Source organism: Trichechus manatus, unplaced genomic scaffold (assembly GCF_000243295.1).
Source record: "Trichechus manatus latirostris isolate Lorelei unplaced genomic scaffold, TriManLat1.0 scaffold00094, whole genome shotgun sequence".
NCBI classification, from domain to species: domain Eukaryota; kingdom Metazoa; phylum Chordata; class Mammalia; order Sirenia; family Trichechidae; genus Trichechus; species Trichechus manatus.
In genome coordinates this window covers 3,410,665-3,425,242 of record NW_004444030.1, presented here as the reverse complement: position 1 = coordinate 3,425,242, position 14,578 = coordinate 3,410,665, and the positions used below count along the sequence as shown (strand labels likewise).

The following is a 14,578-nucleotide window of genomic DNA, read 5'->3' as shown; positions in this document are numbered from 1 at the left end:
GGACTTGGAGTTAAGACTTTTGCTATGATATGATGGGGTGAATATGTTTTCCATGTTGCAAGGATGTGATTTCTTGGGGGCCAAAGGGTGGAATGTCATGGTTTGAATTATGTCCCCCCAAAAATGTGTGTATCAGTTTGGCTAGGCCATGATGCCTGGTACTGTGTGATTTTCCTGTATGTTGTAAACTTGCCTCTATGATGTTAATGAGGGAGGATGGGCGGCAGTTGTGTTAGTAAGGCAGGACTTAGTCTACAAGATTGGATTGTATCCTGAGGCAATGTCTTGAGATATAAAAGACAGAACTCAGCAGAGAGAGACAGGGGGATCTCATACCATCAAGAAAGCAGTGCCAGGAGCAGAGCGCGTCCTTTGGACTGGGGTCCCTGTGTGAAGAAGCTCCTAGTCCAGGGGAACACCGAAGAGAAGAAGGCCAACAGAGAGAGAAAGCCTTCCCCTGGAAGATGGTATTGGTATTGGTTAAACTCTCTAATAATAACTTGTAACTTCTTTGTAGCATTTAGCCATCTGTATGCTCCTGAGGACAGAATTTGTTATCTGTCTTGTTTACCGCTATATTCCCAGCATTTAGCACGTGTCTCACGCATGTGAGGTGCTTAATAAATATTTGTAGACTGAGTGAATGGATGCACGCAGGAAGGGAAGTTTGCCTGCTGGACTTCAGGGTCAACACAGGTGGGAGTGTAGAGATAAATTGCACAGGTGGAATTCCTGGGTTCAGCACCTGGCTTTCTCACTTTTAATGATGTGATTTCTGGACACCTCATTTAACCTCTGTATGTCTTGGCTTTCCTCATGTGTAAAATAGTAGTTCTAATCTCATAGAGTTGTTGTGAGGATTAAATGGGCCAGTCAAAGTAAAGCAGTTCGATCAGGGCTAGCAATAATAAATGCTGACTCCCTATTTTTACTTAATTAAGGGGCCCTGGTGGTGCAACGGTTAAGCGCTCGGCTGCTAACCAGAAGGTTAGCGGTTCCAACCTACCCAGTGGCTGTGCAAGAGAAAGACCTGGAAATCTGCTCCCATAAAGATTATTATAGCCTAGAAAACCTTGTGGGCCAGTTCTGCTCTGTCAGATGGGCTCGCTGTGAGTCAGAAGCTACTCGACTGCACCCAGCAACAACATTTTTACTTAATTACATGTTTTTGGCTAACTGGAGTTGTTTTATGCTGTTTTATGCTCTGTCCATGCAGCTTTTGGATTGCTTTGGGATTCCCGTGTTGATGGCCCTCTCATGGTTTATTCTTCATGCAAGATACAGAGTGATCCACTTCATTGCTGTGGCTGTCTGTCTGTTGGGTGTAGGAACCATGGTTGGTGCAGACATATTAGCAGGGAGAGAAAACAATTCAGGTAAGATTGTGCTTCTTGTTTCTGGTTCAGTCACAGAAAAAAGTTTGGTTTATGTTTTCACTGTTATTTTGCAAAGGCACAGTAAAAGGCAGAAAACACGTCCTGGTTAACTATTTTAAAATTTATTTTCATGTTTACTTGCTTCTGGCATTTTGCAACCACTTTACAGAACAGTTTTTATGTTCCTACCTGCCCACAGTCCTGCTTCTTTTTGCCACATTTAATATTTTTGTTTTGTCTCATGAAGAGAGAAGTTTCTTTATACGTTTGAAATAATCTTTTGGTCCAAACATTTGGATTAGTTACTACGAAACCTACTGTATATTCTTGATTTTTTTTGTTTTTATCAAAAAGGAAACTTTTTATTCAATGGATGACTTTTAAAGTCTCTCTGTAGGTGAGAGTACTTTGCATCAAAGTTCAGACAACTGATAGTAGGCAACCCAAAAATGATCCATGAATTCACTCAATCTACAAGTGACTTCATTGTCTCCTTTGATTAAGAGAAAAAATTACCTTGAAAACAGCTTCCTACTCTATAGTTTTCAAACTGACCTGACCCTCCAACCATTAATCTGTCGTGTCATAGAATATTTTCTGAGGCCTTAAGTATGGTATATATTACCATCTTCCAGTCTGTTTAGTCTCTAGAGGTCAAAATATGAAAACTCACAGCAGAATTGTGCCAGAAAGTGGGAAGAGTTAAGAGACTTTAAACTTCTAGAAACCAGGATTACTCTTTCTGTAAAATCTTATTTAAATGACCACGAGCCAGATAGACTCCATGAGGCAAACTAAAGAGGTTCATCTGTTGACAGTGTTTTCCTTTTTGCGGCTTGTCTTCCTATAGGTAGTAATGTACTGATTGGTGACATCTTAGTTCTTCTTGGGGCTTCCCTCTACGCTGTCTCTAATGTATGTGAAGAATATATCGTGAAGAAGCTGAGCAGAGAGGAGTTTTTAGGAATGGTGGGCTTATTTGGAACAATTATCAGCGGCCTACAGCTGTAAGATTCTACCGTTTTCTTTAAAAACAAAATGAGCAAATATAGCATAGATGATTACTTTCCAGCTACAAAAATTTGTTTACTTGTCACCAATTCACATTTGATCATCGGTAACTTGCTAAGTATCTGTTAGAGGATTGCAGAAATGTCATGAGTTATGCTTCGTTTTCTTATACATGAGTGACATTTAGGATCCTGCTTAGGATTTGGAAAAGACATTACAAATAAGGACTTTCTTTTTCAGTTATTTCTAGAAAATATTAACATATTAAATCCATAAGCTTATTTAAAGAAAGCATAACATTATATTTTCCTGCTATAGCTAACTATGCTATTGAAGAGTGAGTGAATAAGGGAGTGAGACATATTTTAACCTGGATCTCTCTGTGACCTCTTGTTTTAATCCTAGATTGATTATAGAATATAAGGATATTGCCAGCATTCACTGGGACTGGAAAATTGGTAGGTAAATAAATGTCAATTCTTTTTAGTCAGTATCCTTTCCCTACACTGACAAAAACACATTAAGAAACAAATACTCCCTTTTCATATTTAGACATCTCTGTAAAATCACAGTGCAGTTCAGTACACACAGAGCTATAATGGTTTCGATTGAGTTTTCTTTGAGATTTTTTAGATGAACCTCCAGAGAAGTTAATTCTTAATCTTTACCTGCAGGAATAGCCTTTCTTTTACTAGGAATTCTGAACAAGGCTGACCTTCATTCACACTCATCTTTCAGTTTGATCCGTATCTTGGGTCCTCAGACTTCTTAGGAAGGTTGTTGTCTGCTTGAGGTAATGTATGAAGCATTAACCTGAGTGATCTGATGGTGCGTTATCACCCACAACCTTCCATTGCTACTGTCACCTGATGTTCTTAGGCATCTGCACAAATAAAGCAAAAGAAACCGTGATGTGACAGTTAGGAATGATTTGAACTTTATTTAATGATCGGTAGAAAGAAGTTGTATAGTACATAAAATGTCATTGGAGACTGTTCTACACTTGGATAATTTAATTGAATTAAATAATTCAAATTGACAGAAAGATTGTGTGTGTGTGTGTATGTGTGTTGGGTACGGGAATTAGATTGAGAAGCGATTGCAAAGCAGAGATCTGCCAGTGTAGTCAGCATCTGTATGTCTAGCATTGTCTTAGAGAGGATAGTTACCTTATGCTATATTGGAGCATTTAATTTAATGAGGTGAACAAAAGGAAATGAACCGAACAACTTTGCCTTTGATGCCCTAAAAATACTTTATTCTGAATCCAATTATACAAATCATGTCCAGCCAAACAAACACAATGCAAAAAGAGATAATTAGTGATTTTTCTTGACATGTGGCATTGATTCTGCCTTAACTGACCTTTTATCAGAGGTATCACTCTGCCCTAGGAGGGTGGATAGCATGGGTGGTAAGAGCCATTGACTCAGTCACACCATGAGCTATATTTTATGGCCTTGACTATCCAACACATTGCTGGATTCTAGAGGTCCTTCATCTACATTGGAGTCCCTGAGTGGTGCAAATGGTTAACACACTTGGTTGCTAACAGAAAATTTGGTGGTTCATATCCATCCAGAGGCACCTTGGAAGAAAGGCCTGGTGATCTACTTCTGAAAAAATCAGCCATTGAAAACCCTGTGGAGCACATTTCTACCCTGATACACATGTTGTAGCCATAAGTCAGAATTGACTTGACAGCAACTGTTTTTTTTTACCCCTCATCTAAGTCGTAACTTGTTATTATTTTTTTCCAGAGAGCTTCGTATCTTTCATTTGCAATGTTGACTGTTACCAAGGGGCTATGTAGATAATATATATGTTAAAGGATCAGGGAGTTTTGATGGTAGTCAAGCCTTAAGCCCCTTTGCCTTTATTTTCTCCCTATAATGTTAGATATTCTGTTTTTTTCACAGCCCTGCTCTTTGTGGCATTTGCCCTCTGCATGTTTTGCCTGTACAGCTTTATGCCATTGGTGATTAAAGCCACCAGTGCCACTTCTGTCAACCTGGGCATCCTCACAGCTGACCTCTACAGCCTTTTCTTTGGACTCTTTCTCTTTGGCTATAAGGTAAGCAAGTAGCTTATGTTCAGAAAAGAGCATTTGCTTGGTCTGAAAGAAGTAGCAGTTTTCTTCAAGACTCTAGATCCAAAAATAAAGCCTTCACACCCCCTTGGGAAGAATTTCATTGTATAGTCCTCACTCCTATTGTTACTGCTTCTGAATTAAAAGATTGTTCAGAATAAGAATTGTGTTTTTAGGGCTTTTTCTAAAGGGTGAAATACCGTGAATTTCCTTTATGATGGTATGGCCCAGGAAACTAGCTTATGGAAATATTAAATACACGTTGCTGGATGGTAAAGGAGCAGTCCTAGAGCCACTGCTGACTTTGAGGGTCCATCTAACCTAGGCTGGTCACTCCGAGCTTTTCCGTTCACTCTCTTTGCCCTGGTTCACAAATAGAAAATCTGGGGTACTGATAGAAAAGAAGAGAGGCAGATGTATTATCATGCATGCAGTGACTGGGATTGTTGTCTTTGATAGGAACTTTGTATCTGGAAGGGACCTTAAAGGTAATTCCATTCAGTGGTTTTTCAGCCTTTTTCTGCCTCCACAGCATCACTGCAATCACAAGTGTAACCTCCTCCCGTCAGTAACAGCTCCTGTTACCTGTAGTAATTCTCAAGGGGGTGGGAGGGAATGGATCAGTGTCTTCAAGGAAAGCAGAAAAGCAAGTATGTATAGCTTGAAAAAATAGCATGCCCAGAGATTCTCATACACTTCCATTGAGAGTTACTGATAGAACCACCCCATTTTAGAGGTGGGGAAATAAAGGGCCGGCGAGGTTATGTGCAGTTAAGTGACTCACCCTTAGTCAGCCCCTGGTTAGTGGTAAAACCAAAAGCCCGTTGTTTTCACGTCCATTCCGACTCATAGCGACCCTATAGGACAGAGCAGAACTGCCCCCATAGGTTTCCAAGGAGTGCCTGGTGGATTCGAACTGCCAGCCTTGTGGTTAGCAGCCATAGCTCTTAACCACTGTGCCACCAGGGTTTCCGGTTAGTGGTAAAAGTCAGGACTAAATCTCAGTTTTGTCTTATAGTCCAGTCTTCTTTCTACTGCAGATTTCTCCCTATTACCATTATTAAGATGAGACAATGAAACTTATAGATTCATCATGTTAAAGTCTTATATTTCAAAGAGAAAAAAATAAGTAGATTTTTTTCCCCACTTCTCATCTAATTTGGAAACTCAGGGCAGCAGTTCTCAAACTTTTTGATGTCGGGACCCAGTGACACTCTGAAAAAGTATTGAAGACCTCAGTTGCTTATATCTGTTATTTACCATATTTGAAATTAAAACTGAGAAATTTAAATATCATTTGTTTTTTAACTGATTAAGGAAAGAATAAACCTGCTATGTGTTACCATAAATAACATTTTCATGAAAAAATATATTTTCCAAAATAAAAAATTGGTGAAAAAACTGGCATTGTTTTACATTTTTGAAAATCTCTTTAATGTCTGGCTTAATAGAGAGCAGCTGGGTTCTCATATCTGCATCTTCATTTTATCTTGTGATATCACATGTCACATAGCCTCTGGAACATTCCTTTGTCTACTTCTAAGAGAATGAAAGTAAAAAAGGCAAATAACATTTTAGTATTATTATGATAATAGTTTTGACTTCACAGACCTCCAGAAAGAATCTTGGGGACCCTCAAGGGCCTCCAGATCGTACTTTGAGAACTTCTGCCTTAGAAATCTATCTTTCCTTAGTTTACCCTCAGTAAATGTGCTCATTGACCTGCTCATTATCTTTCATTTGAGCAAATAGTTAGGTTGTTGGCTGTTACTTGATAATTTTAGTTTTAGTAGCTGGTGCGGATATTGACTATATTTCTTTGTCCTTGTAAAATTTTGTATCCAGGCAGAAACCTTGGTATTGATTTGCACTATTCCCAGGTATCAACTGTGAACTCACTGTGCCAAGCTAAATGATTGATACCGTAATGATTGATTCCCAGAAATTTCTGCTTAAGAAGTATAAACCTTTTTGCCTTGCAAGGTTACATGTGACAGGAGCCAGCTGTTATCTTTATAAACTTGCTGGTTAAGGTATTCCTGAAACTTAAAAGGCTGAAGGAATATTTATAGCTTTTTGGTAGCATCATAAAGCAATACCAAATGTCAAAGTGAAACAGAGAAATGGCCCTGACAGGTCCAGATATATATATGCATGTATGTATTTTTTTCTATACGAGCAGAATTGTCAAGGGCTACAAAGTCAGCCTTAAGGAAGTGAGTAGTTCTATGGTGCTGTGCCTGCATTTCACATGGCCACCACCAGGGGATGATGGTGCTTCTTTACTGCAGTTCAGGGTTGAAAGCTACCTCAGACCCAAAGAAAACTTGAGAACTCAGCAGTATGGCAAATGGTCCCCCTCACCTATGCTTTTTTTATTTTTTGGGGGGCCAAATATATTGATTTAACATTAGTATTTCAACTTTTACTTTTCTCTCATAAGTAAAATAATGCCCAAGGAGGAGCTATGGTTAAAGAAATAAAAACTTCTAAGTACAATTGAAATATTCTTGTCACTATCTCCTATTATGAACGCTATTAATCTAAATATTTACTCTTCGACTGGTCTTAACTTTAATATGAAAAAGCCCTTTTGTGTGTCATTTTGACTTTTAACAATTATTCTCAAAATTGGAGCATGCAATCTGTAAATTTCTTTCTAGTTTTTTTGTTTTATGTTTCTTTGTCCCTGTGTGGCTAGCAACTCACTCTTAACTCATTAGATTTTATTGTTTCTGGTCAAAGGCCATTTCAAAACTTACAGAGCAAAGAGCAGGTCTGCTATGATCTTTGGAGTAAATTACTGAGATGGAAAAGCATTTCAGAGCATGAATAAGATACCTAGCATTTTAGACGTAATTGTTAAAGATAGAATCATAAGTGCAATATGCCACCATTTTAAATTAATTGTATCTGAAATAATTTTGGCTCTGATATCTTGAAACAACCAGTTCAAAAAGGAGGTTTAAATTTTTTACACTCCTCTGTGTCAGACCTTCAGTACTGTGCCTCTTCTGGAATTGATCTTGAGTAAAAACTTAAAACATAGCAACGATTGAGAGGATGGCACAGGACTGGGCAGTGTTTTGTTCTGTTGTACATAGGGTCACTATGAGTCGGAATTGATTTGACGGCACCTAACAACAAATACTAACTGAACAGAGTAACCACAAGAAACTTCCTATGTAGATCCAGACACAAAGGGTAGAATTTTAAAAAAGAAAAAGGGTATGGTCCTACAACCGCGGAAAGGCATAACCCCTGGATTCTCTGTCAGCCCAGAACTAAAACAATTTCTGAGGCCAACTCTTCAGACAAGGATTGGACTGGACTGTGGGACATAAAGTGATACTCGTGAGGAGTGTGCCTCTTAGCTCAAGTAGATCCAAGAGACTAACTGGGAAGCTTCTGTCTGGAGGTGAGATGGGAAGGCAGAGAGGGTTAGGAACTGGTTGAATGGACATGGGGAATCAGCGGTGGAAAAGAGGAGTGTGCTGTCACACTATGGGGAGAGCAATTAGAGTCACATAACAATGTATGTATAAATTTTTGTATGGGAAAAAAAGGGTATGATCCTCTAATTCAGGAGACTTATCTCATACCCTCAAAGCCTCTCCCTTCTAATAAACATGCCTCCATTTAAGAACCTACCTTCTCAAGAGGACAAGATTCTTTGTCTTCTGGACATTTAAAAACCACAAACGAAAAAGGACATGTTTTGAACATGTTATATAAGTTTCCCCACAGGTAACAGTGAACATTTTATAGGAGAGCATGATTGCCTTTCATAATACTGACTTCAGATAATTTAAGACTCTATTCCAAATAGCCTTAACTTCCCTAATATTCTCAGAATCAATTATTTTTTCAACAGACATTTATTAAACGCCAGTTATGTGTTGGACAGGAGCCCTGGTGGTAAGCACTCGGGTGCAAACCAAAAGGTCGGCGGTTCAAACCCACAAGCTACTCCAGGGGAGAAAGATGTGGCAGTCTGCTTCCATAAAGATTACAACCTTGGAAACCCTATGGGGCAGTTCTGCTGTGTCTTATACGGTCGCTGTAAGTCATGTGGTACAAGTGATATGTGTTCAGCTGCTAATCTAAATGTTAGTGCTTCAAACCCACTACAGAAGAAAGGCTTGGCAGTCTGCTTCTGTTAAGATTATAGCCAAGAAAAACCCCATGGAGCAGTTCTACTGTGTAACACATGGGGTTGGCATGAGTCGGAACTGACTCTATGGCAACGGGTTTGGCTTTTTGGTTTTATGTGCTGGGTACTGTGCTATTAGATCCAAGAATTAAAGCTAACCCTTTGCCATTGGGTTGATTCCAAGTCATAGTAAGACCCTATAGGACAGAGTAGAACTGCCCAGTAGGGTTTCCAAGGAGTGGCTGGTGGATTGGAACTGCCAACCTTTTGGTTAGCAGCCGAGCTCTTAACCACTGTGCCACCAGGGCTCCAAAATTAAAGCAAGTAGTTTAGGAAATTTGTTTGACTGTTTAGCTAGACATATCACTGACTTTGTATCATCACTGAATCCAGTAAAGACTTTTCCTGCCTGTGGAGGGCTGTGGCTATTCCGTTCCTTAAGGAGTTCTAAAGGTTTAAGTTGAAGTAATTGAGCATCTGTAAAAAATTAACCTGTCAAAGCTCTTGGTGGCCTCCAGAAGCCCACTGCTGGTTGTGACCAATGATCTACCTAACAGTCAAGTAAAAAACCTACTTAGTTGACAAATGTGTAGAGTCCAAAGTTTATTAGTGGTTATCGGGGATGAGAAGGAGGGGGAGAGCGGGAGTGTTTGCTTAGTGGGCACTGAGCTTCTGTTAAAGGCAATGAAAAATTTGGAAATGGATAGTGGTGATGGTTGCACAACTTGGGAAGGAGAACTATGTGGTTGTTGCTTCTCTCTACTTTTGGGAGTGTATCCAGCTTCCTTTTTCTTCTGTCTCTTTCCCTAATATTCTTTCTCTCCTCCCTTCCCAACCATTCTGTTTTCTTATTGCTTTTTTCTGTTGTTCCCTTATTAGCACTTCTTATTTTACATAATATGAAATTTAAGCTAATTTAAAAATATTTTTTGGCTTGAATAAAAGAGTATGCCCCCATTCTTAATTTTAAAATCAGCTTAGCAGGACCTTTCATAAATCTGAGTTTGCTTGTTCCAAGGAGGGGAGGGGGATGATCCTGGGCATTTAATTACACATTAATTATGCTTCATGGTTTCCCTAATTTTTCCTATGCCATTTATGGTCAGTCTTTAGCTACTCTTCTGTGCTTTATTCATCATAATATCGCAAACAAATATTCATTTCTCTAACTTTGACTATTCGAAATTTTGTATGACTCTTCAATTCAAATAAGAGCAAATATACAAAGCACTTAGTATAATTTACTTTGAGGTATATCAGGGTGTCGTTTTCAGTAAAAATACCTAATGGATTAGTGTTTTGTCTTCATTGCATTTTGCCCTCGGTGATCCTTTTCAGTATGAAAAAAGGACGGGTTGGAGAAGATCACGAAAAACTCCATCCATCCCTTTGGTGTGTCAGAATGGGCTCCTGCCGCCATTGGTCCCTCTAGGCTAGAGAGGGTACAAGATGCTTTTCCTGCAGGGCTCTGTTCCCTGAGCTTGTCCTCACTAGACCTTATGCCAGTAATGACTTCGGACTTCACTTGAGACTTTTCCTGGGGGGAAAAAAAGAAATGACCTCTTAGGTTCTTTCCAGCTCTAAAAATCTCAGTCTCCTCGGGCCACCATAAATTTTAAACCATGTAAAACTTGCCTACAAAGACAAGATAATTTATTAGATTTTAACAAAATGAATTTTATTGGAGCAGCATACATGAGGGGTTGTTGAGAAGATGCTAAATCTGTATGTCCGCACTTTATCTTAGGGCATATGTTCCTCTGTCTCATACCAATATTGTAAGCTGTGCTGAGGGTCTGAGTGGGGCTCTCCCATGGTATCCATCCTGACCTTTTATTCCCTCCAGTAAGAGGGACTAGTTGTGGGGTGGTGTGCATCAGGATTATCATGGCAAAGGTTCCATTACCAAGAGAGCCAAAGATCCACTGGGCCACCGTGCCAGGTGGTGTTGCTAGAGCCCGTGCATTCACGAGTATATATGGGAAGCTTTCAGAAAAAAGGGCTGTGAGAAGGTCACCCTCAAAGCACAGTTGCCAAAAGACAGCAGCAATGATGTGTATGAAAGGGAGCACAGTCTACAGCCTGTTCTTCTTCTCTCTTCCTAGTTTTCGTGGCTCTACATCCTGTCCTTCACCGTCATCATGGTGGGGTTTATTCTGTACTGCTCCACCCCGACGCGCACGGCAGAGCCGGCTGAAAGCAGTGTGCCATCGGTCACCATCATTGGGTTCGACAACCTGGGACTGAAGATGGAGGAGAACCTCCAGGAAACCCACTCTGTAGACTTGTAGCTGCAGAAGAAAGCAGAGCCCTCCTGGGAAACTGGGAGCCACCACTGGGGTAAAGCAGAACCTGCTGATTGCTGAGGGGACACTTGGATCATTTCAGACTCAGAGTGAACAGTCTGCAGCATGGAATTTGGTCCAGTGGTTAGATGTGAGAAAGGGACACAAAGCAATGTATCAAACATTTCCAATTGCTGTCCAGTTGACTGACTCATTGAGATCCCATATGTGTCAGAGTAGAACTGTGCTGCATAGATTTTTCAATGGCTGATTTTTGAGAAGTAGATTGCCAGAGCTTTCTTCCAAGGCACCTCTGGATGGACTCAAACCTCCAACCTTTCGGTTAGCAGCCAAGTGCATTAACCATTTGCACCACCCAGCGACTGCATCAAACATAGAAATACCAAAGAGCAGAACCCAAGGCAAGAATTTTGTTTCTGCGTGTTTGAGGATCAATACCTGTTAGTGCTGGGAGACAAAGTGCAGGCCGCACACTAGGATCTGGGAGGCAGAAGTGGGAAGCAGGATGGAGGAGACAGCTTAGGAGTGAGCCAGCCTCAGGACAGGGCCTGACAGCAGGCTGTCCAGGCAGGGGTAGGTGTTCAGGAAGAGGTGGGCAGTCCAGGGTGGTTATGGAGTAGGTGTCCTGGTTTTCTTCCTGGTAAGGCAGTCACTGACCACAAGCCTGGTGGCCTTTAGTACACAGATGAGGTCTGGTAACTGATTGCACATGGCAGGAAGAGGGGGTGGGGGCAGCAAGAGGGCCAACAAAAACCAAACCACTGCCATCAAGTCGATTCTGACTTACAGTGGCCCTAAAGAACAGAGTAAAAGGGCCCCATGGAGTTTACAAGGCTGTAATCTTTACAGAAGCAGACTGCCACATTTTTCTCCTGTGGAGCGGCTGGTGGTTTCAAACCACTGACCATTCAGTTAGCAGCCAAGTGTTTTAACCACTGCGCCACCAGGGCTCCTTAGCAAGAGGGCGGCACTTGAGAAATTACGGGATATACGTGAGCATAGCATAGAAGTATTAAACTGGAGTCCAGGAAACCCAGGAACCCTCTCCCAGTTGTTAAAAGAGGATACTACACTGCTTCTTACCAAATATTTGTAATGTGTCATGAGATTTTTATGATATTACTTCCATCCAAAGTGTTAATACTATAACACCATTATAATCTCAGCCACCAATAGGCCAGTTGAAGAAAACTCTCTGTAAATTATTTTGTAAAAATGCAGTAAAGAAATTGGGGTAAGTGTTCATTTTATTAAAAGATTTTGAATTCATGGGAATGCGTTCCCCGGGTAGTTTCTTTGATTAACCAGTTCCCCTTGTGGATTTTACATGATTTAACATATTTGAAGTTTCCTCACATCCATATTTTCAGGATCATATCTTTTGTCAGAAAGACAAACCTTTCTCTGCAGGACTTAGCTAGGATGGAGGGGAATTCAGAGGGAGCTCACAGGTCATTTGCAGGACCAAATGTTTTTCAATCCTAAATTATTACAGTGGGATTTGTACTTTTTTGAGTGAAAAAATCTTTTTAATTCTGTGCGACCAATTAAAGCTGTCTTTTCAGTTGATATTTGGTTTTCACTCCCTATGGTTAACAGCTATCTATGAGAGAAAAAAGATCATGTTAAAATGTTTGGCCTTTTTGGGAAGACGTTCATTTTGATTACCACACAGATTATTTTTAAAAGTATCTTGCTTAAGAATAAACATGTATGTCTAGGGATAGTGATGAAGTAGAGTCTCTCAGATAACAAAATCCCGTAAGTCTTTCAAGGCTCAGCTCAAATGTCACCTTTGAAGCCTTTCTCAGGCTGTGTAGGTGAGGTCCCTCCTTCCTCAAGGCGCCTGCGGCCCCTTGTACATTTCCTCCTTTTAGAATGTTATGGGCGCGCTTGTGGTTTACCTGCCCCTCCTCACCACAGGCTGAGCTCCTCCAGGTCAGTGACTGCCTTTTTCCATCTTTCTAGGCCTTTGGTCATCCACTTAGATGTTTATTAATTAAACTTTTGCCTTTGGTCTCAATTCGTAACATTTGAGGGAAGATTGACCCAAACAAAGTAAAGTCTTTTATACAAATGCATGTAGTTAGCAACTTATTTTGCTCTGCTCTCTTCCCACCCGTGTACTTAATTCTAGTCTTTCCCCTTGCCTACTCCATAGGTGTCACAACACCCCCTAGAGAAGGAGAAAGGAGTTCAAATCTGGGCATCCCAGAGATTTGTAATTTGCATGAGAAAGGAACACAAAACAATGTATCAAACATGTTGTTGGTAGTTGCTGTTGAATTGGCTCCAAGTCATGGCGACCCCATGTACAACAGAATGAAACATTACCTAGTCCTGAGCCATCTTCACGATTGTTGATGTGTTCAAGTCGATTGTTGTGGCCACTGTGTATTTTGAGTACCTTCTAACATAGGGGGCTCATCTTCCAGCACTGTATCAGACAGTATTCTGTTGTGATCCATAGGGTTTTCATCAGCTAATTTTCATAAGTAGATCGCCAGGCCTTCCTTCCTAGTCAGTTTTAGTCTGGAAGTTCTTCTGAAACCTGTCTACCATGCTGGTATTTGAAATAACCAGTGGCATAACGTCCAGCATCATAGCAACACACAAGCCACCACACTACAACAGAAGAATGGTGGGTATCAAACATAGAAACACTAAAATAGAGCAGAGCCCAAATGCAGTGTCCCAAAGAAGCAATGCTCTGAATGTCAGTCAGCTGTTAAATTATAGTTAGTACTGCAGGGCTGTGCATCCAGGCTTAAATAAATTTTTGAAGACTGGGAGTTTAACCAGTTTTTATAGCACTGCTTCCACGGGAAAGTGTATTTCAAACATGTGGCTTAGAGACAAGCTTTTGAAAGACGACACATCCTTAAATGGAGAACCTTCTGTAAATCTCTTTTAGCCATTAAACAATATTGATTTCTCAGTATTTTTTCTACATACTCATGCCATTAAACAAAAAAAAACCCTACTGATAAGTATAATTGAGTTGTCTAGATTGTTCCCAAGTGTTATCTTGTATATAATAAATTGTGCAGTTGGACTGTGGTTACACTGTAAAAAGAGGAATGTGCTGATGCCATTTTCAGTATTTGCTGTGTGAAACTAGGTTCCCTTTTGTGGACAAGCAGTGACATTTCTCACCTTTCTGATACCAGCCTCTCATAGAATTGATATGTGTTATCAGTGGAGTTTCCAGCAGGTGGCGCTTTAACAATTGTAACAACCTGTAACATAAACAATACTGTCTTTCATTTTATAGTGCCACCATATTGTCCTTTTATTTATTTTTATTTTTAATTTTTTTTATTGTACTTTAGCTGAAGGTTTGCAGAACAAATAGTTTATCATTAAACAATCAGTACACATATTGTTTTATGACTTTGGTTAAAAACCCCGCGACATGTCAACACTCGCCCTTCTCAACTTTGGAGGACATTTTTTTTTTCTTGGTGAAAATATACATAGCCAAAGTTACACCATTTCAAAAGTTTTTGCATGTACAATTCAGTGACATCGATTACATTCTTCCAGTTGTGCTATTCTCATTATCCGTTTCCAAATTACTCCATCACCATTATCTTCAACTCACTGACCCCTAGGCTTCCCGTCAAACCTTTGAGTTGCTATT

The 14,578-nt window shown here is 40.1% G+C and overlaps 1 protein-coding gene across 1 annotated transcript in view; it reads left to right on the top strand.

Annotated features, from left to right (window-relative positions):
* The window catches only part of SLC35F2 (solute carrier family 35 member F2), a 62,197-nt gene extending 51,008 nt beyond the window's left edge, over positions 1 to 11,189 (top strand). The window contains exons 4-8 of the mRNA XM_004382530.2: positions 1,217 to 1,376; positions 2,227 to 2,383; positions 2,793 to 2,845; positions 4,307 to 4,461; positions 10,735 to 11,189. Of these exons, the coding sequence (XP_004382587.1) occupies positions 1,217 to 1,376; positions 2,227 to 2,383; positions 2,793 to 2,845; positions 4,307 to 4,461; positions 10,735 to 10,920 (711 nt within the window). The 3' untranslated portion in view covers positions 10,921 to 11,189. The remainder of the gene's footprint in view (positions 1 to 1,216; positions 1,377 to 2,226; positions 2,384 to 2,792; positions 2,846 to 4,306; positions 4,462 to 10,734) is intronic.
* The last annotated feature ends 3,389 nt before the right edge of the window (positions 11,190 to 14,578 follow it).